Genomic DNA, 24,547 nt, shown 5'->3' with positions numbered 1-24,547 from the left:
GTAACTTTGGGTAATTCCACCTGTTTTTAATATCTTGGTATAACTAATATTATGTCCAACATTGTTTTTCAGCTTAGTGAACCACTAGTCATTGAATTCCACTTCCAACTCATTAGCTAAAAAACTTCAATGATCATTTATTCAGAGTGCTTTGGAATCAGAGCACTTTAGATATATAAAATTTGGGAGGAGTGTGTGTGTGTGTGTGTGTGTGTGTGTGTTATGACAATAAATATAATTACCATTCTGTACTCTAGTTAGCTGTAAGCATAGGCCTCAAATACTGCATTTGGTAGCTGGGTCAATCCTTTCCCTTCTGTACCTCTGTGACACCTGAGGAAGGTCTAATTCTCCTCCCTGGACCTTCCTGTCTGCCCTCGTATTGCTGAGAACCAAGAATATCTATCTATGTCTCAGGATACGACCCTTCCTAAACTCTCAGGCTGGCCTTGTCCAAGGATGTGCTGCAATTCAGAATATTTTAAGAGGTCTTCTCAACATCCAATGCTAAGTGTACATACTGCTTTAAAATACAGCTGAATGCAGGGTGCCTGGGTGCCACAGTCAGTTGAGTGTCCAACTCTTGGTTTGGCTCGGGTCATAATCTCATGGTTCTTGAGACAGAGCAAGCCTCACATCAGGCTCTGTGCTGACAGTGCCTCTCTCTCTCTGCCCCTCCCCCACTCACACGCGCCCCACTGCTCTGTCCCTCTCTCAAATAAACTTTAAAAAATAAAAAACAAAATACAACATCAGTAATATTTTTACTTAGATTTCTGCCTTTGAATCATAGATTCCAGAGATCTGCAGCACCATGTGTTGGCTGGAAAGAGTATTCTCCTTATTCCTTAAAATTATTTCATTCCCTTTTCTTCATCACCTGTATGTGTTAATGTATTAAAATTCTTAACAACAATAACCATATATTCTCCCTGGACTCTCTGGTATGAGTTGAGTCATGAAAGTTCACTGTTAAGTCCAGAAGTGGTAATTGCTCAAAAAATGCCTTTGGTGTTCTCTAGGAGTGCTACATTTGAAATCAGAAGACATCCTTATAAAGAACAGTGCTGATTAGACTTCTAGATAGTTTAACATCTTCAATCAAAATGGTTTTCTGCAGGAGCTTCAGACTTGGCAAACACATCTATGTGCCAGGAGGGTGGTACACTCCAAGCCAATGGGACAAAAGTTCCTGTGCTCAGGACCCTTCTAGACCTTTCCCTATGTACCTCTTAATCCAGCTGTTCATTTTTTAAAAAAATTTTTGTAACTTTTTTTATTTTTGAGCGAGAGAGACAGAGCGTGTGCAGGGGAGGAACAGAGAGAGAGGGAGACACAGAATCCAAAGCAGACTCCAGGTTCCAAGCTGTCAGCGCAGAGCCTGACACTTAAACTCACGAACCACGAGATCATGACCTGAGCTGAAGTCGGCCACTTAATCGACTGAGATGCCCAGGCATCCCATCCAGCTGTTCATTTTTAACAGAACTAGTAATGGGACAGATAAACACTGATGCCTCTTGATATAAAGCACAGTGAACACTATAACTTCACTTCTGCGGTTCTCCCACTAAGAAACTAATAACTTATATTGAATCATTAGGAAACAAAAAAAAATTGAGGTGTGCTACAAAATAACTGGCCTGAACTCTTCAAAACTGTCAAGGTCAAACACCAGAAACTACTCTAACATTGTGCACCAACTACAATTAAAAAAAGTCAACGTCATGAAGGACAAAGATGGACTGAAGAACTTAACTGCATCAAAGAAGACGAAGAGGCATGGAATTAAATGCCACCTGCGATTTCTGATCAGGTCCTGGACCAGGAAGAGTTTCTTTCTCTTTTGTTATAAAGGACATCACTGTGACAGTTGATAGAATTTAAATAAGGTCTGTAGATTGAATTATGGTATTGTATTGATGTTAATTTCCTAACTTCAAAATTGTACTGTCCTTATGTAAAGAGAATGTCCTTTTTTAAGGAAATTTACCCCCAAATTATGTAGACGTAAAGCAAAGTGTCTCTGTAATAGATTTTCAAGTGTTTTGTGAAAAAATACTAAGTGACAGAACGAGAATGATAAAAACAAATGTGATAAATTGTTAACATTTGGGTAGTCTGGGTTAATGACATAAGGGAAATATTTGTACTGTTCTTACAATTTTTTCACTATGTCTACAATTATTTAAACATAGAAAGTTCATTTAAAAAATTGTCAGGGTGCCTGGCTGGCTCAGTTGGTAGAGCCTGCAACTCTTGATCTTGGGGTGGTGAGTTTGAGGCCCACATTGGGCATAAAGCTTACTTTAAACAAACAAAAAAACAAAACAAACACAAAACAAAATGCCTTCAAGACTTGTCTTCTGCACAGCTTCTTTGCTTTTTAAATTTTCAAAGGATATTACTTTTCAAATTTTACTGTGAGAGTAGCAAATACTTCTGTAGTGCTTACTGTGTGCTAGGCACTGTTATAAGCACTTATACACATTTTAACCCACTTAATCCTCACAGCCACCTTGAAGGTAGATGCTATTATTATTCCCTTTCCACAGATAAGGCACCTGAGGCCCAAAGAGGGTAAGAAAACTTGCCCAAGGTCCCAAAGAAAGGGGCAGAGCCTAGTCCCTCACTCTGCCCATCCCAGAACCGTTATATTCCACTGCATCTATTATACCTGAGCTACAGAGTTGTTGCTTTTTTAAGATTTTATTTTTAACTAATCTCTACATTCAACATGGGGCTTGAATTTACACCCCAAGATCAAGAGTCGTATGCTCTACGACTAAGCCAGCCAGGCATACCCTGAGCTATAGAGTTTTAAGTGTGACTGCTTTATTCTCCATTTCTATACTTTCAATTTCTTGGGAAAATTATGAAGAGTATAAATATGTGTATTAGAGTTTATTTTTCTCTAATTATGAGAATTTTGTGGGTGGTCTATGTCTCATGGCACATTTCAAATAGTTTTATCTGCTTATAGCACCAGGCCCTGTCTCAGCTGTCTCCGGGTATTAAGGAGGTAAGGAGACCTATGAAGTTAACTCTGTAACATGTAACAGGATATCCTTTTTTTGTTGACTTTGACATTTGCTTGGCCTTGTCAACCACCAACACTAAACAATATCACCAATACAAATATTTGAAACCTCGGGGCGCCTGGGTGGCTCAGTCGGTTAAGCGTCCGACTTTGGCTCAGGTCACGATCTCACGGTCCGTGAGTTCGAGCCCCGCGTCAGGCTCTGTGCTGACAGCTCAGAGCCTGGAGCCTGTTTCGGATTCTGTGTCTCCCTCTCTCTGACCCTCCCCTGTTCATGCTCTGTCTCTCCCTGTCTCAAAAATAAATAAAATGTTAAAAAAAAATTAAAAAAAAAAACAACACAAATATTTGAAACCTCAAAAGGCAGAGTATTTTCTTCACTACCCTTTGAGCACTCATGACTTGCCTATGTATTATTTTAGGTTACTTTGGCATCAGCTCTAACATTAGTGCATAATGGCAAACTTACTGCTACTTTTTTCAAAAGGGTTATCTCATATTTTACAAAATCAAAATCAAGAAGCCTTTTCTTTTAAATAGCACAATCAACACCTACAATCTTCATCGGAAGTACATTTTCATTAAAATGGACAGTCTCTGGTGGATAGGTCCCTAAAATTTCCTTTGCTTTTTTAAAATTTGTCTTACCACACAGGGGCACCTGGGTGGCCCAGTTGGTTGAGCGACTTCGGCTCAGGTCATAATCTCGCGATTCGTGGGTTCAAGTCCCGCATCAGGCTCTGGGCTGACAGCTCAGAGCCTGGAGCCTGCTTCCGATTCTGTGTCTCCCTCTCTCTCTCTGCCCCTCCCCCGCTCTTGCTGTGTCTCTCTCTCTCTCTCAAAAATAAATAAACATTAAAAATTTTTTAACAATTAAAAAAAAATAAAATTTGTCTTACCACACTAATCTCAGAAGCATGGCTTTGCTGACACCAGCACCTGGATGTTGTCAAGTGGACTTTGACATTCAGCCTGGAAAGATGCCAAAGGAACACAAACATGCCATTAAGCAGGCATGAGAGCCAGCCAAGAGCCCTGGTTAGTCAGCAGGCTCCGGGCTGGCAGTTACTAGTCATGTGACTTCGGGTGAGTCCCCTAACTTCTCTGAGGCTCATTTTTCCCATTAGAACACTGGGCATAAAACCCTTGCCCTGCCTGACTCAATTATTACCACGGTAATCAAATTAAATAACGTATGTGATCGTTCATTGTAAAATTTTATATAAACTGAAATATGAAGTTCTTAGAAGACCATCAGGGGGCACCTGCGTGGCTCAGTCGGTTGAGCCTCTGCCTGTTGACTTCGGCTCAGGTCGTGATCTCATGGTTTGTGGGTTCAAGCCCCACATCGGGCTCTGCACTGACAGCATAGAGCGTGCTTGGGATTCTCTCTCTCTTCCTCTCTCTGCTCCTCCCCTGCTCACACTGTCTGTCCCTCTCTCTCTCAAAATAAATAAATAAACTTAAAAAAAATCAAGATGGTTGGAAATTAAAAAAAAAAAAAAAGACTAAACAGGACAGCAGAGTAGGCTGATAAAATGAATGGGCTTAATTAAAAGTTTGTCAGGAGGTGGAAGCAGGTCCCCAAAGGTGATCCCAATGAGCCACTCCTGGCATTCAAAGGGAAGTATAGTTCCCTTCCTTAGAATCGGGTGGCCCTGCAACTCTTTTCTTACCAACAGAATGTCACAGAAGTGATACTATGTAATTTCCAATGCTAGGTACTAAAAAGTTGTGCAGAGTTAGCCTGGGTCTCTTGGAACACACACTGTAAGGCAAGCACGTTTCTATGTGAAAAACTCAAATACTCTAAGATGCCATGCTGTAAGGAAGCCCAAGCTAGCCAGGTAGAGAGGGGTAGGGGAGGAAAAAGATCTCTTCTCCCTCTACTCATCTTAGGTTCAATGGCTGGGACCCTGTAAATTAGAGTGATAACAGACAAGTTAAGAAGACAAAAACAAATAGAAGTTTATTAATGTGTATACTACACATACACATGGGAGCCCTCAGAGATGAGTAACTCAAAGGTGTGGTTAGAATTTGGGCTTAGGTAGCATGTTAACAAAACAGCAGTGCAATTTCAGAGAAGTGACAACACCAAGGCAAAGGACTAGGCCTTTCTAGGCCAGCAAATCATAAAAAGGCAAATACGTGAGGGAGCTAACCTAAGATAAGGGCTAGTTAGTACAGTCAGTTATGTGGATTTCTTCAGCGTCATCTCCAGGCTGACCAGGGTCTAGGGTTGTATTCAGTGATTAACTTTTGTCCTTCCTGGGAGAGAAGGAAGGGGGAACACCTTCACAAATTTATGCCCTGTTTTTAGGCAAATAGGGGGAAGGTAGAGAGCTCCACTTGGATTTGCTTCTTAAGTGTCCACAGCTCAAGATGATCTTTATACCGAAGTGGCATATTTTAGGGTAGCATATTCTGAGCTGGAGAATATTCTCCATATTCTGAGGAGCATATTCTGAGGTGGAGAGAGAGCAAGCGAGAGAGAGACAGAATATTACTCAGCCAGGCCCTGTTTCTTCCAGCCATCCCAGCTGCACCATCAGCTATGTGAATAAAAAAAACCCATCTGGGACAAGGATGCCTGGGTGGCTCAGTCAGTTAAGCATCCAACTTCAACTCCGGTCATAATCTCATGATTTGTGAGCTCAAGCCCTGCATTGGCTCTGTGCTGACAGCTCAGAGTCTGTGTCTCCCTCTCTCTCTGCCCCTTCCCCCTTGCGCTGTCTCTCTCTCTCTCTCTCTCTCTCTCTCTCAAAATAAACAAACAAACATTTAAATTAAAAAAAAACAACATCTGGGACATCCAACCCAAACTAGCTGCTCTCTGACTGCAACCACATGACAGACCCCAAGTGGAAAACACCGGCTGAGCCCAATGAGCCACAGAACTGAGAGAGAATAAACTGTTGTTTTAAGCCACTTTTCTGGGGCGATCTGTTATGCGGCAATTGATAACTGAAATATAGAATAATTTTGTTTTTTCTTTTCATGGAAGGCTTATTGAGTCAATTAGTGTAGAATTTCATGAGGCATTTAGGAAGAAGTCACTGGTGTATATCAGGACCTATTTCAGTTGATTTGCTCTCTCTTGCCAAAGGTACAGTGTTCTAGAAAGTGCATTTCAAGGAGGCACTGAGAAGAAAATGACTGGTGAGTCAATGCCAGAATAGAAGAAGGAGGGAAAACATTCTCTACTGTCAGGCTACATTTCTGTTGCTCTCATAAATGACTGCTCTGGACAATTGCACAAGTTATGTTTCTTCAAAGGACAGGTTTATTTTTCTTTTTCTTAGGATGTACTCAAATTCTCCTGTGGCTTAATTTGTGGCCAGTTAGAACTGCTTTAATTACCTTTTTTTGTTAAAGTCAGGTTTGTTGAGGTATCATTTATATACAGCAAAATTCACACATTTTAGGTGTACAAGTTTTTAAGTTTTGATAACTGTGAAAAGCTACAACCTCCACCAGAGTCAAGATATATAATATTTCAATAAGTTCAAAAGGTTCCGTCATATTCTGTCATACTCAGTCATCTCCTCCCAGCTCCACCTCGAGGTAATGTTTTTTTTTTTACCATTGTTACTTTATTTTTTTCTTTGTGATTTAAATTTTAGTTGACATACAGTGCAATATTGGTTTCAGGAGTAGAATTCAGTGATTCACCACTTACATACAACACTCAGTGCTCATCACAAGTGCCTTCCTTAGTACCCATCACCCATCTAGCCCATCCCCCAACCACCTCTCTCCATCAACCCTTAATTTGTTCTCTATTGTTAAGAGTCTCTTATGGTTTGTTTCTCTCTGTTCTCTTCCCTGCCCCCCCTCCCCCCGTGCGTTCATCTGTTTTAGTTCTTAAATTCCACATAGGAGTGAAATCACACCGCGTTTGTCTTTCTCTGATTGACCTATTTCGCATAGCATAATACATTCTAGTTCCATCTGCATCGTTGCGAATGACATAATTTCATTCTTTTTGATAGCTGAGTAATATATCATTGTACACACTGCATCTTCTTTATCTATTCATCAGTCGATGGATATTTGGGCTCTCTACATAGATGGGCTACTGCTGATGCTGTCAACAGTGGGGTGCACGTACCCCTTCGAATCTGTATTTTTGTACCCTTTGAGTAAATACCTGATAGTGCAATTGCCGGATCATAGGGCAGTTCGATTTTTGGTTTTTTGAGAAACCTCCATCCTGTTCTCCAGTGTGACTGCGACTCCTGGTAACTTTTGATCTGATTTCTGTCCCTAGAGCTTTGTCTTCTTCACATTGTTATATAAGTGGAATCATACAGTGCGGTCTCTTTGATCTGACTCTGTTCACACAGCATAATGACTCTGATGTTCCTGCAAAGTAATAATCTGACTAGTTGCTTTAATGCTGCACCAATTACAACACTTTTTCTTTATGTGCATTTTAAGTGTATACAGAGCTATGAACAGCTAAATATGCCACAGGGTCATTGCAGCATATCTCAAAGTTTTGTCTGCAGACCAGCACCAGAATCACCTGAGGTGCTGAATCTCAGATTCAGATCTTCTGAGCTACTCAGTAATGTATATCAGTAAGTGCCTCCACGTGACTTTTATGCGTGAGTAAAATCCTAAACTGTCAAGTATTCCAAAATGAACAAGAATATCAGAGTTAACTGGCTCTGAATTTGAATCTAGCTCTGCCATTGACTAGCTGCAGAAAGTTGGGCAAATTACTTAAACTCTCCGCACCTTTTTTTTTTCCTTTGCACTTGGAAATTATTTATTCACCGAATGTGAGCATCAATTATACGACAGGCATGGTTCTAGGAACTGGGATTGCAGCAGTGACTAAGACAAAGTCCATTCCTTCATGGAACACACATTCTGTCAGAGTGAGATAGTAAGCATTTAAGCATATAAATATGGGATAAATTTCACTTAGTGATACTCTGTAGAAAATGAAACAAGGTTTTGACATAGAGGGTACCTTAGATAAGGTACAATCTAGACTACCTGCCACAAAGAAACTCAAAAATACATTTAAATAACATGGAAGTAGTTCCCCCCTCCCCTTTCTTTGTGACTGTCTGGAGGAGGTGGGTAAGGACAGAGGTAGGATGGCTGTCATCCTCATCTCCGAAATCCTTCATCTCTCCATCCCCTAGCTGCTTCAGCTCCTATCATCTGGCCTATATTCCAATTAGGAGGAAGGAGAAAAAGGTTGTGGGGAATTTGTGCCCGTTTTTAAGGGCACATCACCTCTACTCACATTCTATTGATTAGATGCAGACATACCTGCCTGCAAGGGAGGCTGGGAAATGAGGTCTCTGCTGTGGCCATGTGTTGAGCTTAAAGCTCCAGAGGAAGAAGCAAACGGGGACTGGTAGACAGCAGTAACCCCTGCCAGAGAGTGTGACTGGATGGCACAGGAGGCTACGGAAGTCAAAGAAGGCCTCTTTTGGAAAGTGACAGTTGAAGGAGTCAGAGAGTTGAGCAAGGCTGAATTTCAATCCCTGCTTGTGACCTTCAGCCCGGTACTCTCATACAGGTCACAGCCTATCTGCCCCAATGAAGGAGGTTAAGGAATGTACAGGATGGATAGTGCAGTAGAGTTGACTAGGATCGGGATAATTGGGACAGGATATACCTCCAGAGAAGCTGTGAATCTGAGATGGCGGTTTCAGTCCCCTTTGTCAACCTTAAAAGAAAAAAAAAAAAGTTAGGGTTATTATAAGAAATTGGAAAAAGGATGAAGTAACTATTAAATGTGATTTGGGGGTCCCCGGGTGGCTCAGTCGGTTAAACGCCCAACTTCGGCTTAGGCCATGATCTCGCGATTTGTGAGTTGGAGCCCCGAATCAGACTCTGTGCTGACAGCTCAGAGCCTGAAGCCTGCTTTGGATTCCGTGTCTCCCTCTTTCTGCCCCTCCCCCGCCTCTCAAAAATAAATAAACATTAAAAAAAAAATTTAACGTGATTTTAATGGACTATTACACTCATGGATGGATTTTCAACCAGATATCAAGTGATATCAAATTAAGTATACTCTCTTGATAATATTCTATGTCTTGATCTGGGTGGTGGTTCACATGGGCAAATTCATTCTGAGATAATTCATTAAGCACTTTTTCCTCAACATGTTTATGACTTGTGCACGCTTCTGTATTTCAGCTTACAAAAAATTTGCCACCAATCTTGATTCTTTTTTGAAGTTGTGGGGGAAAAGATAGTGTCAGCATTCAACTGCCCACGTGTAACTCTAAGCTAGAGGTTCCTGGGTGCCTGGGTGGCCCAGCTGGTTAAGCATCTGATTCTTAATTTCAGCTCAGGTCATGATCTCACAGGTTCCTGGGTTCCAGCTCTGAGTTGGGCTCAGCACCCATAGCACTGGCAGCGCAGAGCCTGCTTAGGATTCTCCCTCCCTCTCTCTCTCTCTCTCTCTGCCCCTGGAGTGTGTGCACAAGCTTTCTCTCTATCTTTCTCAACATAAATAAATAGGGGCACCTGGATGGTTCAGCCAGTTGAGCCACCGACTCTTGGTTTCAGCTCAGGTCATGATCTCACGGGCTTGTGAATTTAAGACCCTGGTTGGGGGTCTGCGTTGACGGTGCAGAGCCTCCTTAAGATTCTCTCTCTGATCCTCCCTCTCAAAAATAAAATAAAATATAAATTTTTAATTAAAAAAAATATGGGCACCTGGGTGGCTCAGTCGGTTAAGCCTCCAACTTCAGCTTAAGTCACAATCTCACAGCTGGAGCCCCGCATCTGGCTCTGTGCTGACAGCTCAGAACCTGGAGCCTGCTTCAGATTCTGTGTCTCCCTCTCTCTCTCCCCTCCCCCGCTTATGCTCTGTCTGTCTCTCTCTCTCAAATATAAACATTAACATTTTTTTAATTGAAAAAAATGATAAACTTAAACATTAAGCCAGAGGTTCCCATGTGACCTATTAGCTGGCATCTTCCCAGAGGGTTTATGCTCACGCACTTCCAGGTTTGATCACCGCTCATCCACTGTTCACTGCCTTCACGAAGGGCAGGAAAAAGTCAAGCCTTTCTCTTGCAGATTTCTATCCGTAAAACCATTTTTGAAAAGACGAAACATGTATGTCTCACGTGTCTTGACTCTACATCAAGAACAGTGCCTGAAAAGAAATACTAATTTATCGGGCAGCGTGTCCTATGGTAATTTTTCTTTTTTAACCTTGGTGGCTACAGATCATCTAGAGGATGTGATAAACGCTGTGGATCCTCTCCCCCAAAACCGCCCAGTAAGGTCAGTTCTCCGCCTCCTTTTACTGGCCCCCAAAGTAGCATTTGCACAGTAACTCCCCCCCCCCCCACACCCTCCCTCCTCCATCTGGGTCCTGCCTCAACCAGCTTATCTTAGCTGAACTCAGGCATCGATTTTACCTCCTCGACTAGAATCGCCTGGAAGCAGCGCACGCAACATGGCCGCCCGCGGGCGAGTCCGGAACGCAGTTACCCGCCCCTGTTGCCCACCGGAACCGGAAGAGAAGGAACGCGCCAGGCTGGGGAACGGAAGAGAGGGCGAGGGATGTGTTTAGCAGAGGGACCCGCCACTCCGTTGTGTGTGCGGTTGTGTTTGCTTCTCGGCGATGTTTCCAAGAGTCTCCGCGATCATACCTCTTCGCCTCCTCTCCCCCTTCCCTTTATGCCCTGGAGGCTCAGAGGCACCGGCGGCTGCGATTGTGCGACTCGGTGCTCCGCACGGAACGGTCAGGTACCGCATTTCGGCGCTGTGGGCCCCGCAGGTCTTCAGGCAACCCCTGGCCTCCCGCCGGTGTATTCAGTGATCTTTCTCCTGGGGTCGATGTTACTACCCGCGAGGTCCTAAAAGCCGTTGCTTTACATCTGAGGAAAGGGAAATCCCAGAAAGGTAAAATGACTTGCCCAAGGTCATATGTGAGTGAGAAACAGAGCTACGGATACGTGCATGGTCTGTCCTGTGCTCTCTACTACGTACCGCGCCTCGTACCTCTTGACACTTCTCCCCTCATTCAATCCAGCCTCCAGAAGTAAAGTTGTCTTATTTTATTTTATTACTTGCCGAGAGTATAGTGGTCTCATTCCAGCCTCCATTTATCCTCTGGTTCATTATTGAAAGTATTTACAATGTACCAACACTGCTGTTAAGTCCCTAATAAAAACGATCCTGCCATCACGGAGCTTATGGTTCCACCAGGCAGGCAATTCAAGTACAGTGGAGTAAAGCTGAGATGGTGTAGGTAACACAGACTGCTTTATTAATACAAGTAACCGCTGGGTGAGCAAGTCGGGACAGCTAACCATTGTAGGAAAGAAAGGTTCAGAGTATCCTTTCTGGAAAAGAAATCTGATAAACTGTGGAGGGGAACTAAGGGTTGGAGCTAGCCAGGCAACAGAGGCTAGTTATGCATATTTTATGTTGGTATTTCTTCTCTGAGAACTCTCATCATGATGAAAACTTAATTTTACTGCATTATAGTCCCTGCAGAACGATTTGGGGCCAGTCTGGTTAAGTGCAGCTCTAAGCAAGTTCGTAGCAGTGGGGATGGAAAGTAACAGCTGGATGGAGGAGAAAAATTGCACAGGTAGAATTGGTATGATGTGACATATGAGGAAATAAGGGTAAGGTAGTGAAAAGATTTCAGCTGGCTGCCTTGGAGGATTAGGGTGCCATTAACGTTAACAGAAGAATGAGGAGCAGCTTTGAGAAGCCTTTTTAAAATACGTCACGGTTTTGAAAATACAAAATATCTACTATGGGAAGGAGCCCCTTCGGCACAGAAGGGTGAAAAATGGAAAGTCAGTAGGAGAGGGGACTCTTGAAGGTGGATTTGGATGTGTTGGATTTGAAGTGCTATGGAGGGGCGCCCGCGTGGCACAGTCGGTTAAGCGCCCGACTCTGGGTTTCAGCTCGGGTCACGATCTCACGCTTCGCCCGCATTGGGCTCTGTGCTGGCAGCACGAAGCCTGCTCGGGATTCTCTCTCTCCCTCTGTCCCTGCCCCTCCCCCACTTGCGCTGTCTCTTTCTCTCTCAAAATAAACAAATAAACTTAAACAACTTTTTCTTTTCTTAAATGAAGTGCTGAGGAGATGAGGCTCTCAGCAGAAACAAGCCCAAGTGGGAGGTTACGACTGGAGTTTTATTATTTTAGTGTTATGAAGTTAACTGCCTGTACCTGAGTTTCCTGTAACAAACACAGATTACTTTCTGTAGCCTTGTAACAGCCTTGGAAGGAAACATTGAAGGAGGGAGGTTATATGTGAGATTCATTCTCCTGATTGACACCTTTCTGTTATAACACGTTTAATGTTAATTTAACTTGTACATACAAAATAATAGAGCATTTTCCTAAATTGAATTGTAGCACATGGTGAATGATATTATGATGAAGGTCCTGTGTACTGATTGGATGCTAGTTATGTGCCTGGTTTTGCATTCTAGTTGTTAAGTGCCTGATTTGATAGCCTCTGTCATTTTTTTTTAATTTATTTATTTTGAGAGAGAGAGAGCATCATGGGAGCGGGAAAGGGGCAGAGAGAGAGAGGGAGAGAGAGAATCCCAAGCAGGCTCTGTGCTGTCAGCGCTGAGCTGACGTGGGGCTCGATCTCATGAACTCCTGAGATCATGACCTAAGCCAAAATCAAGAGTTGGACGCTTAACTGACTGAGCCACCCACACACCTGAGCCTCTGGCATACATGCGTGTATTTGTGTGTGTGTGTGTGTGTGTGTGTGTGTATACACACACACACATATATAAAAGAGGCTTTGTGCCCAACGTGGGGCTTGAACTCACGACTCTGAGATCAAGAGTTGCATGCTTCACCAGCTGAGCCAGCCAGGCGCCCCACCTCTGAAATTTTTATAAGCAGATCAGATAATTTGGTTCCGCATTTTTGGAAATAGCCATTTTGTCTTTCATTAAAAGGTCCCTAGCCTGGTACTCGCATTTGCTAGCTTTGAGAACTTGGTATAATAAGTAACCCAGGGTCTGATGTAGGGTCTTGAGAATAGTTATATCAGAATCACCTGGCATCTTGGTTAAATGCAGGCATGTCCTTGGGCCCCATTCCAAACTTAGCAACTAAGAATCTCAGGAATATGTTTTAAATAAGCTCCCTATGTAATTCATATGACCCCTAAAGGTTAAGAGCCACTGATTTAACATCTTTGAATGTTAAGTTTCTTCTTCTTCTGTAATACAGTTTCTTCTTCTATAATACAAATAGTAAAACCGGTCCTATAAGATTGTAAGGATTAAATGACATACGTGGCATAGCTCCTCCAATGTGGTCCTCTGATGGGCAGCATCAGCGTTACTTGAAACTTGTTAGAAATGCAAACTCTGAGTCCCTCTTCAAAGCTACTGAATCAGTTCCTTGGTTGGACCACAGAACCTGTTTTTTAAAAGTCACTTAGGTAACTCTTAAGCATATTGAAGTTTGAGAAACAGTGTTGTAACCTGTTATCTTCATAAAGATAGGGACCATGAAATTCTTATTTACTAATGTATCACCAGTGTGTAGGGTAGCGCTCGACACAAAGTAGATGCTCATTGTGTTTAATGAATGACTTTTCATACGTTATACTCTCTTAATCTAACACATTGATTAGTTTTTAAAGTTCTTCAGTATCAAGTATCAAAAGGTTTTTAACATCACAAAATAAAATTAGCTCTTTGGGTTACTTAGATTTGGCAAATCTTTTGCACGAATTTGAAATAGATGTAATCATTTGTGTTGTTCTTTTTCACAAATGTATCTAATGAAGAAAGCAGAAAGTAGCCACTGAATATCCTTTTTTTGTTCCATTTTAGCTTAGTTTACAAATGGTGATTGGTTAAATGACACGCAGCTCAGGGAGATAGTTAATCAGATTAGAATAATACCCAGACATGGCTTTTGTTTTATTTTTTAAGTTTATTTTACTTATTTTGAGAGAGAGAGAGACAGAGAGAAAATGGGAGGGACAGAGAGAGAATCCCAAGTAGGCTTCACACTGCAGCGTGGAGCCTGATGTGGGGCTCGAACTCAACAACCATGAGATCATGACCTGAGCCAAAATCAATACTCGGCCACTTAATTGACTGAGCCACCCAGGCGCCCCTTTCATTTTTTTATTTTTAAACAATTATTTATTCTTGAGAGAGAGAACACACGTGTGGGGGGGAGTGGAGGGAGGGAGGGGTGCAGAGAGGGAAAGAGAGAATCCCAAGCACACTTCTGCATTGTGGAGCCCAGTGCAGGGGAGATCATAACCTCAGCTGAAATCCAGAGGTGGACTGCTTAACCAACTGAGCCACCCAGGAGCCCCTATCCAGACATGTTTTTTAAAGAAAGTAACCTTTCTTTGTTAATAGAAATGTTTATAGCTTTCAAAGAGGTATTATTATATCACGTTAAGGACATGGCAGTCAGTCAGTTTGGGGTTTGAAAATAATAAATTGAAATTTACTAACCCTGTCAGTGTTTTGCAACCTTTTTTTTTAAAAATGTTAGTTCCTGTCTTTTGTTAACCTGTAAACAATTACTTGTTTTGGATTTGTTGAAGCAATAGGTCAGACAGCATATGTCACAATATCCGTCAAAGTGAGTAGCCACATTCATCTGAAGGGCATTCCTGACAAAGGCAACTGATTTGCCATTTTCGTCCACTTAATAGTATTTCAGGACAGCTACCTTAACCTTCTTTCTCTTATGCTTATTCTTCTGCGAGTGGTATAAGACTTCTTCCTTTTCTGAACACCGCCATGAAGTCTTAACACAAGACGAAGGGTAGACTCCTTTTGAATGTTGTGACAGGCCCGGTATATCCATCTTCCAGTTGCCCGCCAGTGGAGATCGGTCTCCACTGGTCAAGAGGAATTCCTCCCTTATCCTGGATCTTGGCCTTTCCATTTTCTCTTCTTTTTGAGGGATCAGCCTGGAGAGTGATGGTCTTCCCCATAAGGGTTTTCACAAAAATCTGCAGCTCGGCGGTCGTTCCGCTGCCAAGAGCGGATCAGAAAGTTGCGACCTTTTTTAATGTCATGGAACAAATAGACAATGATCTTTGTATCAAACCCTGAGGTAAATGGAGGGAGGCAACAGTTAGGTGCACCAGCAGCCCAGGCCTCCCTCAGCTACCGCAAGGACAAGGTGATCAATCGGTATCTCAGCACATCTGTACCCATTTGTGACTCACCAGCGTGTCTTAGGTCTTAGTGAGCTTTAAGCTACATGACCTTGGGTAAATCGCTTCACTTCTCTGGTTTCCAGTTTCCTTATCTTTAGAATGGGGATAATACTTGCCTTATGGAGTTGATGTGGGTATGAGAAAATGTACATAAAACATGTTGCACCAGACTAGGCACATATTCTGTATTCAATAAATGTTAAAATTGCTTCATTATGGTTGCTGACAATAATAATAAAAAGCAAAAGGGAAGGGTTCGAATTGGAAAAATTTTAAAACAGAAGCAGTGGTTTTGAGTCACTTTATTATTTTGCATTGTATTTTTCATTTTTTTCTTTAATGCATCTTTCTAGGACAAAAAATGAAGTCCACCGATATTTTGGCACGAACAACGTGATCTGTAACAAGAAAGATGAGCAGTCTGCTCCAACACGTGATATGTCCAAGGAAACAGAGACCCAAGAGAGTGTGAAGGAGAACACAAAAAAAGACTTGTTAGGTATTATTAAGGGCATGCGAGTTGAATTAAGCACAGCCAAAGTACAAACAACAAGGCCACCCAATAGAAGACAACTTAAGAGTATAGAGGCTACAACTGGCAGGCTTCACAAAGTTCCAGAAGATGCCCCAAAAAAGAGGTAAATTGAATGGAATTTCAACTGCGTTGAAAGTACTTTTTGAAACTCCTTTTTCTTTTAGAAAGGAATTTTAAATTAGAGGATCTGGGAGATACTGCATGAAGATTATCAGTTTGTCAACACGGAGACTTTAATACTTCCTTGAAAGATACTATTACCCTTCTGTATTTAAATAGGAAGGGAACATGTGCATACAATCTAGAGAGGAAAAAGTAGAGATCTAATTGAGAATTCCACATATTCTTTTACATATTCATCAGTGTTATTAACTGTCACTTAATTGCCTCTTTAAACTGTTAATTACCAAATTGTTTATATCCTGATTTGGAAGTAGCTTCGTGTCTCTGAAGGACTTGTTTCTTTGAAATTTCCATTTAAAAAATTCCACCTAGGATAGAATGTAAGCATGTTGATTACAACTGTTGTATGTGATTTCCTTTGACCAGTAATTATCAGTGTTCTCTACTTACATGATTTCCTTAACATGTAATTATTTGTGCTTGTCAAAAGAGTATTATACTTCATTGATTCTAAGTGTAATCAGTAATATCTTAGCATTGTGTTGTGGTTTCAATGACAGTGTTTTGTTTTAATGATAGATAAATAATGGTGTTTCTTACATCAATCAAGTAATAAGGTATGTGGCTTGAAGATCCCCATCTCTGACTTCTCTTAGCAGAATCAACAGATAATGTAGATTCCTATCTTCCAGAACGACTTAATATTTTCATGAAACTTCTTGTCTCTATACTGTATCATATTGTATCAAAACTACCTCTGGAAAGCATAATTGGGTGGTAGGAAAAAAGCTAGTTCAAAAAAATGAGTGGCCATCAAAGCTACCTCCTTCTCTTTACTTTTTTTAAGTAATCTCTACACCTAACATGGGACTTGAACCCATAACCCTGAGGTCAAGAGTCAGATGCTCTACTGAGCCAGCCAGGTACCCCATCCTCTTCCTCCCTTTTAGAAACAAAATAAAACAAAAATACTACGTAAAAGTATATGGAATTAGGGGCACCTGGGTGACTCAGTTGGTTGAGCAGCCAACTCTTGATTTCGGCTCAGGTCAGGATCCCAGGGTCATGGGATTGAGCTCCACATTGGGCTCTGTGCTGAGCGTGGAGGCTGCTTAAGATACATTCTCTCTCTCTCCCTCTCTCCCTTTCTATCTCTCTTCCCCTCTTCCCCCCACTGCTCCCTCTCTCCCTCCACTCCTCTGCCCTGCACGTGCACACACACACACTCTCTTTCTCAAATAAAGATTAAAAAAATTTTTTTTGTTATTAAATTTTGTTTAATGTTTATTTTTGAGAGAGAGACAGAGACAGGGTGCGAGCAGGGGAGGGGTAGAGAGTGGGGGAGACACAGAATCGGAAGCAGGCTCCAGGCTCTGAGCTGTCGGCACAGAGCCCGACACAGGGCTTGAACTCAAACCGCGAAATCAGGACCTGAGCCAAAGTCAGATGGTTAACTGAGCCACCCAGGTGCCCCTCCCCAACCCCCATTTTTTTTTTTTAAGTACACAGAATTAGATAATACAGACACACATGTATAAAAATACTTACCAAGAGTTTTTTTTAAACTTGCAGACCTATTTGTGACCCATTGTGCTTTTTTTATAATTATACAATTTAATTATCTGTTATAGAAAAGGTTAAAATGAGCTGAATGTTTTGCAAAGACTCAGGAAAGGAAATTTTAAAAATTCCTTTCCAACTAGGTATGAATGAGACAAGTAGAAAAATGTGAGAAAATTCTGCATTCAGACTGCTTTGTAAGCATTTTTAAGTTCTTGCTGCATGTTTCTGCTTTAAAGAAACCAGAATTGGAACTCTTGGAGGATGTACTATGGGTGCAGTGTAGATATAAAAGATATATGTTGGAACTTCTATTCAAAGAGGCTTTGGTCCTACATCAGAAGATTGGTGAATGAGACCTATTTGTTTTGAGTTTTTAAAAATGAATCTTTTAGGGTGCCTGGCTGGCCCAGTTGGTAGAGCATGCGACTCTTGATCTCAGAGTCATGAGTTCAAGCCCCACATTGGATATAGAGTTTACTTAATAAAAAATTTTTAATGTATCTTTTAATGATTTTGTTCCCCACTCTTTTTTTTTTTTTTTTTTTTAAGGGATCCCAGATGCACAGAATTGGGTAAATCATCTTTGATTCATGATGACTGTCATTGCTCTATGCACGGCCTGTTTTTTAGTTTTTTTATTTGTATTATATACTGAACCCCCATTGATATAGTTAGTGTGGCTGCATAACAGTTGCCCCAAAATTTAGTGGCATAAAACAACCATTTTTTTTATGCTCATGGATTCTGTGGGTCAGCAGTGTGGGCAGAGCACAGTGGAGAAGGGTAATCTCTGTTCCGTGCTGTCCTTACTCAGAAGACTTGCAAGTCCAGAGGCTGGAATCATCTGAAGGTTTGCTCATTCATTGCTCTGACAGTTGAAGCTGGCTGTTAGCTGAGACCTTAGCCAGGACTGTTACCAGAAACACCTACCTGTGGCCTCTCTGTGTGGCCTGGGCTTCCTCACTGCATGGCGGCTGGGTTCCTAGGACGAGTGTCCCAAGAGAAAGGGAGCCGGGAGGAATTTGTATTGTTTTTATGATGTAGCCTTAGAATCAGATTGGACACTGCCACTCTCATTTCCTGTTTCATATTGACTTTTGAGGGGTACTTGCTTTTTATCATAGCAACTGCCAGAAAAGCCATCTTCACAAAGATGATGTCAGCAAAAGGCGTGCGGTAGTCTAGTGTTAAAACCATGACCACCTTGCCTTAGTAGTTCAGTCACTGACAGATTGCTGTATTTCCCTGTAGTGCTCCAGGGTTCCTTAGGGCATAGTTTGGGAACCAAGATCGTATTCTACATTGAGCTCCCTGTGCAAGGCTGTGGGACCAAACCCATAAGTTTCTTAGAATTCCTGTTTGTTTGAAAGACTCTCTGAGGCAGCATTTTAAATCTTGGGGTGCCTGGCCGGCTCATTCGGTGGAGCATGAAACTCTTGATCTTGGGGTTGTGAGCTCAAGCCCCAGGTTGGGTGTAGAGGTTACTTAAAAATAAAATCTTCAAAAAAATAATCTTTCTAAGATCTTAACAGAGAGTTTTGCAGTCATGCCTGTAGTTTTCCTGACACTGCACTGAATTTGATATCTATTCAGAAACTGTTTCTTTTTTTCAGAGAGAAAGAGTGCAGGAGCTTGAGCCAGTGAGGGAGGGGCAGAGGGAGAGAGACTCTTAAGCAGGCTCTACATACGTACGTAGCCTAGCACGGCACTCCATCTCATGACCGGAGCCGAAATCGAGTCAGACGCTCAATCAACTGAGCCACCCAGGCGCCCCTGTTCAGAAACCACTTTAAATTTTAGCATCGTTTGCTGTCTGGAGGGGCTGAGAATGAGAAATGTTTTCTTTTGGATACCTGCAAGTCTTGGCTCCTGTATATGGAACGGTTCTTTCTTATCTCTTCTCACATTTTACCATCTGCAACTAAGGTTCAACACTGGAGGTCTCCTTAGACTGGCTCATCCAGTTCATTGGGTGTGTTTCCTGTTTCCCACCTTACAATGCTGCTGAACAGAAGTCCCCTTTTCTGTAGCTTCCAGTAATGTTGATTTTCCTAAAGCTCTCCCTCACAGTGGCTTTGAGAGCCTTCAGGCTCTAAGTCTCTTTGAGGCCCTAAGTTCTCATCAATACTTGCCTCAAGGTCTTTCCAGTTTCTACCCCCTGCCCAATACCCAAACCTCCTCCATACATTTTAGGTTTTTTGTTACAGTAGCACCCAACTTCCAGGCACCAAAATGTGTTCCAGTTAAGTGTTGCTGCATAACAAACCATCCCAAAGCTTGGCCGCAGCATCTCTGCAGCGTAGGCAGAGGTAGCTGTGTCCGCCCCACTTGGCACTAGTGAGAGCCGGTACAAGGCCAAGGTCTCGTGAGTCTGAATGTGTTGTGGAACTAGTAAGAACCCTGGGGAGAACAGCAGTGACCACAGTTTCTAGCTCCTACTGTAACTTTCTCTTAACCAAGCAACTACCAGTAAGAAGGATTCAGCTACTTATTAATTAATGAATCCACTAGTAGAAATTTAGATTATTTCTAGTTTTCCATTAGTACAAAATAATGCTATGATTAACGTCATTCATTCATTCAGCAACTTTAGATTGCCATTAGAGCTCAGGCACTGTCCAAAGGGATGGAGGTAGAACACTGAACAAAACAAAGTCTCTATTCCTTACAAATGGGGGAAGAGTCAGGGGGCGGAAGAGGATGTTTTTACACCACACACAGACACATAGTACATTAGGTGATGAAACATGAGGAAAAATAAGACTGATCAGTTAGAGGTGCTGTTTTTTAAAAAGGGATCATGGAAGAATAATGATTGAGCAAAGACCTGAAATAAAGTTACAGATAAAGCAATGCAGATATCTGAGAAATGCTTTGCCTGTCAGGCACAGGGGCTGGAACTGCTTGGACCTTGCACTTGGAGTGTGAAGGATCCCTCCAATTCTATGTGTACCTGCTTATTTTCTTTAGGCAAATACTCCTGGAAGTGGAACTGGTGGGTAAAAGGATTGGGGTGTATTTTAGACTTTTAATGTATGTCATCAAATTGCCAAAAGTTACGGTGATTTGTGTCCACTCAGTAGTATCCTTCCCCTTATTAGAATTTCTTTTCTGAAATTGTGTATGCTGTATCGTTCATATTAAAGAAATTTAGGGAGTACAGAAGGGTATAAAGTATGTTTTCATGAAATAGTCTGAGTTATAGGATAGAATAGATTTTTAAGAGACATTTTAACAAGGTCTCATCACCTTTTTAAAATCTGTGTAGAGGGGCACCTGGGTGGCTCGGTCGGTTAAGTGTCCAACTCTTGATTTCGTCTCAGGTCATGATCTCATGGTTGTGAAATCAAGCCCCGCATCGGGCTTGGGATTCTCTCTCTCTCTCTCCCTCTCCCTCTCTCCCTCTCTCCCTCTCCCCCTCTCTCCCTCTCCCCCTCTCCCTCTCTCCCTCTCTCCCTCTCTCCCTCTCTCCCTCTCTCCCTCTCCCTCTCCCTCTCCCTCTCCCTCTCCCTCTCCCTCTCCCTCTCCCTCTCCCTCTCTCCCTCTCTCCCTCTCCCTCTCCCTCTCCCTCTCCCTCTCTCCCTCTCTCCCTCTCTCTCTCTCCCTCTCTCCCTCTCTCCCCCCCTCCCCCTCCCCCCCACCCCTTCCCCACTCGCACTCTCTTGCTCTCAAAATAAATAAGCTTTAAAAAGTAAATAAAAATAGAAAAAATGATTTGGGGTGAAGTTCAAACCTTATTCACTGGCAACAGTTTTGAAAGTAGCTCATTTCTTTTTGACTAATTGTAATAGTCCCTCTTTTATTCTATTTTTCTTCCTTGGCCGTCAGATTCTAGATCTCTCCTATCTTGGTAGGCGAAGTCCTTAAATCTTTATCCAACAACCTCAGGGATTTGGGAACTTTGATTTGCATATTAGACAGCAGATCTTTATATAGAAAGTCAAGTATAGTAAAACGTTAACTTGAATCCCACTCATTGAGATGGCAATTCTTAGTTAATATGTAAATAATGTAGACAATTTCCTTTTATGTCTAGCACAGTTTTCTATTAATTTACCCTAATTTACTAAAGAGTAGCATTTTGGTTTTTTTTTAGCTTTTTCTTACGGAAAACTTGAAACAAAATGTAATAAACTTGTACCTAAACTACACGACATACACAAAATGTACCTACCTGTTATGCAGCTTCAGTAATCATTTTGCCATTCTTGTGTCATCTGTGTGTTCACCTACTTTGCGTCTCCTGCTAGATGATAACGATGATTTCTGGGCTTTGTTTTTGGGTTTTTTTTTCAGGTAAAGTTTACATACTTTGAAGTGTACGCATCTTAGCTGTAGGATTCTGGCAAATGCATATGCCCATGTGCTTATCAGATGCAGAGCATTTCTCATTTCTGTCTTTCCGTCAGTAGACTTCTGTCCTGAGACAACCACTACTCTGACTTTTTTCACCTTCGGTTAATTTTGCGTATTCTAGAACTTGGTGTAAATGGAATCGTACAATGCATACTCTTTTTTTTTTTTAATGTAACTTTTCATTGTTTCATTCACGTTGTAGGTGTGAGTTGAACTATTCCATCATATGAACTTATCATGATGTGCGAATAGGTTTAGCTACGTTAATATTTTCTTGCAGTATAGTTTCTGAAATACATTGGCGTCTCATTTAAAAATCCGTAAATTGGGGCACGTGGGTGGCTCAGTCGGTTGAGCATCCAACTTCAGCTCAGGTCATGATTATCATGGGCTTGCTGCTGTCAGCACGAAGCCTGCTTTGGATCCTCTGTCCCCGTCTCTCTGCCACTTCCCCAGTTGTGCACACTCTCTCAAAAATAAACATTTAAAAAAATAATAAAAAGGGGCGCCTGGGTGGCTCAGTCAGTTGAGCATCTGACTTCGGCTCAGGTCATGATCTCACGGTCCGTGGGTTCGAGCCCCGCGTCGGGCTCTGTGCTGACAGCTCAGAGCCTGGAGCCTGCTTCGGACTCTGTGTCTCCCTCTCTCTTTGCCCCTCCCCCATTCATACTCTGTCTCTCTCTGTCTCAAAAATAAAACATTAAAATAAAATTAAAACAGTAATAATAAATAATAAAATAAAAATCCAGCAAATTATAATTAAGGCTGATCCCTCCCCCTCCCCCTCCCCCTTTTATTTTTCTCTTCCTTACTTGTGCTTCAACAAGTATCCAGTAACTTCAGCTTTCAACATTTTAAAGTTTATATAAAACTAACACCTAATATTTACAAATTCTTGATTTTGTTAGAAACTGATTTTTTTTAATGTTTTATTTTTTTTTTATTTATTTTTGGGACAGAGAGAGACAGAGCATGAACGGGGGAGGGGCAGAGAGAGAGGGAGACACAGAATCGGAAACAGGCTCCAGGCTCCGAGCCATCAGCCCAGAGCCTGACGCGGGGCTCGAACTCACGGACTGCGAGATCGTGACCTGGCTGAAGTCGGACGCTTAACCGACTGCGCCACCCAGGCGCCCCTTTTAATGTTTTATTTTTAAGAAAGAGAGCGCACAAGCAGGGTAGGGGCAGAGTGAGAGGGCGGCAGAGGATCAGAGACCGATGTGGGACTTGAACTCACAAACCGTGGGATCATGACCTGAGCCGAAGTCAGACGTTCAACCGCCTGAGCCACCCAGGTGCCCCAGAAATTGATTTTTTTTAATGTTCTTATTTATTTTTGAGAGAGAGACACAGAGAGACAGAGCACGAGTGGGGGAGGGGCAGAGAGAGAGAGGGAGACACAGAATCCGAAGCAGGCTCCAGGCTCTGAGCTGTCAGCACAGAGCCCGATGCGGGGCTCGAACTCACAAACTGTGAGATCATGACCTGAGCTAAAGTCGGACGCTTAACCGACTGAGCCACCCAGGCGCCCCTGACATTTTTTTGAATGACAGAAAAGTTTTCTCTGGAAAAAAATCATTTTACTTCCCACTAAACAAATGGCATAGTAAGTAATGCCTCCTTTTTTTCTCACTTGCGTTTCCTTTGCTTTGTCAGAACCAAGTCCCTGGGTCCTGAGTTGGTAGCAGCCGCAGCTGCTGTTGCAGATGTTCTCCCGTTCGATAAGCAGATGACCAAGTCAGAGCTGCTCAGGCAGCTCCAGCAGCACGAGGAAGTCTCAAAGGCACAGAAGGATGGAGAAAGAGCTAAAATTAGGTTAGTGGATCAAATAGTTCTGTCAGTAATGCTGGTTTCTCAAAATAGGCTGTTTTCATGTGAGTGGTGAGTAATACGCAATTATATTCCTACATTTATATTTTATATAAAATATTTCTCTTAAGTGGAATATTAGTAATTAGGTTTTTTAACAATGATCTGAAGTAAGATTGCAGTTTGTAAAAGATCAATGGGATGGTTAAAATTTTCTTCTGCCAAGTGATACAATTTCTTGTTCCTAAAAAAGAAACTGTAAATTCGGTAATGTTATTAAAAACAAATACAGAATAAGACAGTTTCTCTGAGAAGATTCATTTTTTCCGTTAAATAATCTGTTGGTCGTGTGCAGAGTGCGATCGTCTTCAGGCCTGTTTCCTTCAGTTTTTTTTGCTCTTATCCTTACGTTTAGCTGACACCTTCCCATCCATCCTCTCGTCTCATACTTGATGCCCTGTTTGAAGTCGATATACAGCTTCAAATGTTTGATACTTTTTCGTTAGTGACACTTTTTTTTAAATAAACAACACTTTTTTTTCCTTTTTTTTTTTTTTTTTTAACGTTTATTTATTTTGGAGACAGAGAGAGACAGAGCATGAACGGGGGAGGGTCAGAGAGAGAGGGAGACACAGAATCTGAAACAGGCTCCAGGCTCTGAGCTGTCAGCACAGAGCCCGACGCGGGGCTCGAACTCACGGACCGCGAGATCATGACCTGAGCCGAAGTCAGCCGCTTAACCGACTGAGCCACCCAGGCGCCCCAAATAAACAACACTTTTAATTCATGCTTTAAATTCACATTTCTGAAGAACACCTTCAAAAGTTAGGTTTCAGAAAGAAACATAAATCTCGGTGGTCTGTGGAGTGTGAATGTTAATAATGTGTGTGTGACATGTAATCTTTCATTTAAGGGGTGCCTGAGTGGCTCAGTCGGTTAAGCAC

The 24,547-nt window shown here is 42.1% G+C and overlaps 2 protein-coding genes and 1 pseudogene across 2 annotated transcripts in view; 1 reads left to right on the top strand and 2 right to left on the bottom strand.

The window, feature by feature from the left end:
* The window catches only part of SLC25A15 (solute carrier family 25 member 15), a 64,149-nt gene extending 53,641 nt beyond the window's left edge, over nt 1–10,508 (bottom strand). The window contains exons 1-2 of the mRNA XM_042906927.1: nt 10,447–10,508; nt 8,685–8,735 (exon numbers count right to left, since the gene is read on the bottom strand). The gene's annotated coding sequence lies outside the window, so the exon portion shown is untranslated. The remainder of the gene's footprint in view (nt 1–8,684; nt 8,736–10,446) is intronic.
* Nucleotides 10,509–10,571: 63 nt separating this feature from the next.
* The window catches only part of MRPS31 (mitochondrial ribosomal protein S31), a 33,090-nt gene continuing 19,114 nt past the window's right edge, over nt 10,572–24,547 (top strand). Inside the window, exons 1-3 of the mRNA XM_042906744.1 lie at nt 10,572–10,777; nt 15,571–15,855; nt 23,451–23,609. Coding sequence (XP_042762678.1) covers nt 10,653–10,777; nt 15,571–15,855; nt 23,451–23,609 — 569 coding nt within the window. The 5' untranslated portion in view covers nt 10,572–10,652. The remainder of the gene's footprint in view (nt 10,778–15,570; nt 15,856–23,450; nt 23,610–24,547) is intronic.
* On the bottom strand, nt 14,506–15,043 carry LOC122223819 (annotated as a pseudogene).

This window comes from Panthera leo, chromosome A1 (genome assembly GCF_018350215.1).
Source record: "Panthera leo isolate Ple1 chromosome A1, P.leo_Ple1_pat1.1, whole genome shotgun sequence".
Lineage (NCBI taxonomy): Eukaryota > Metazoa > Chordata > Mammalia > Carnivora > Felidae > Panthera > Panthera leo.
Note: the sequence above shows the minus strand (reverse complement) of the source record. Positions and strands in the feature narration are given on the sequence as shown.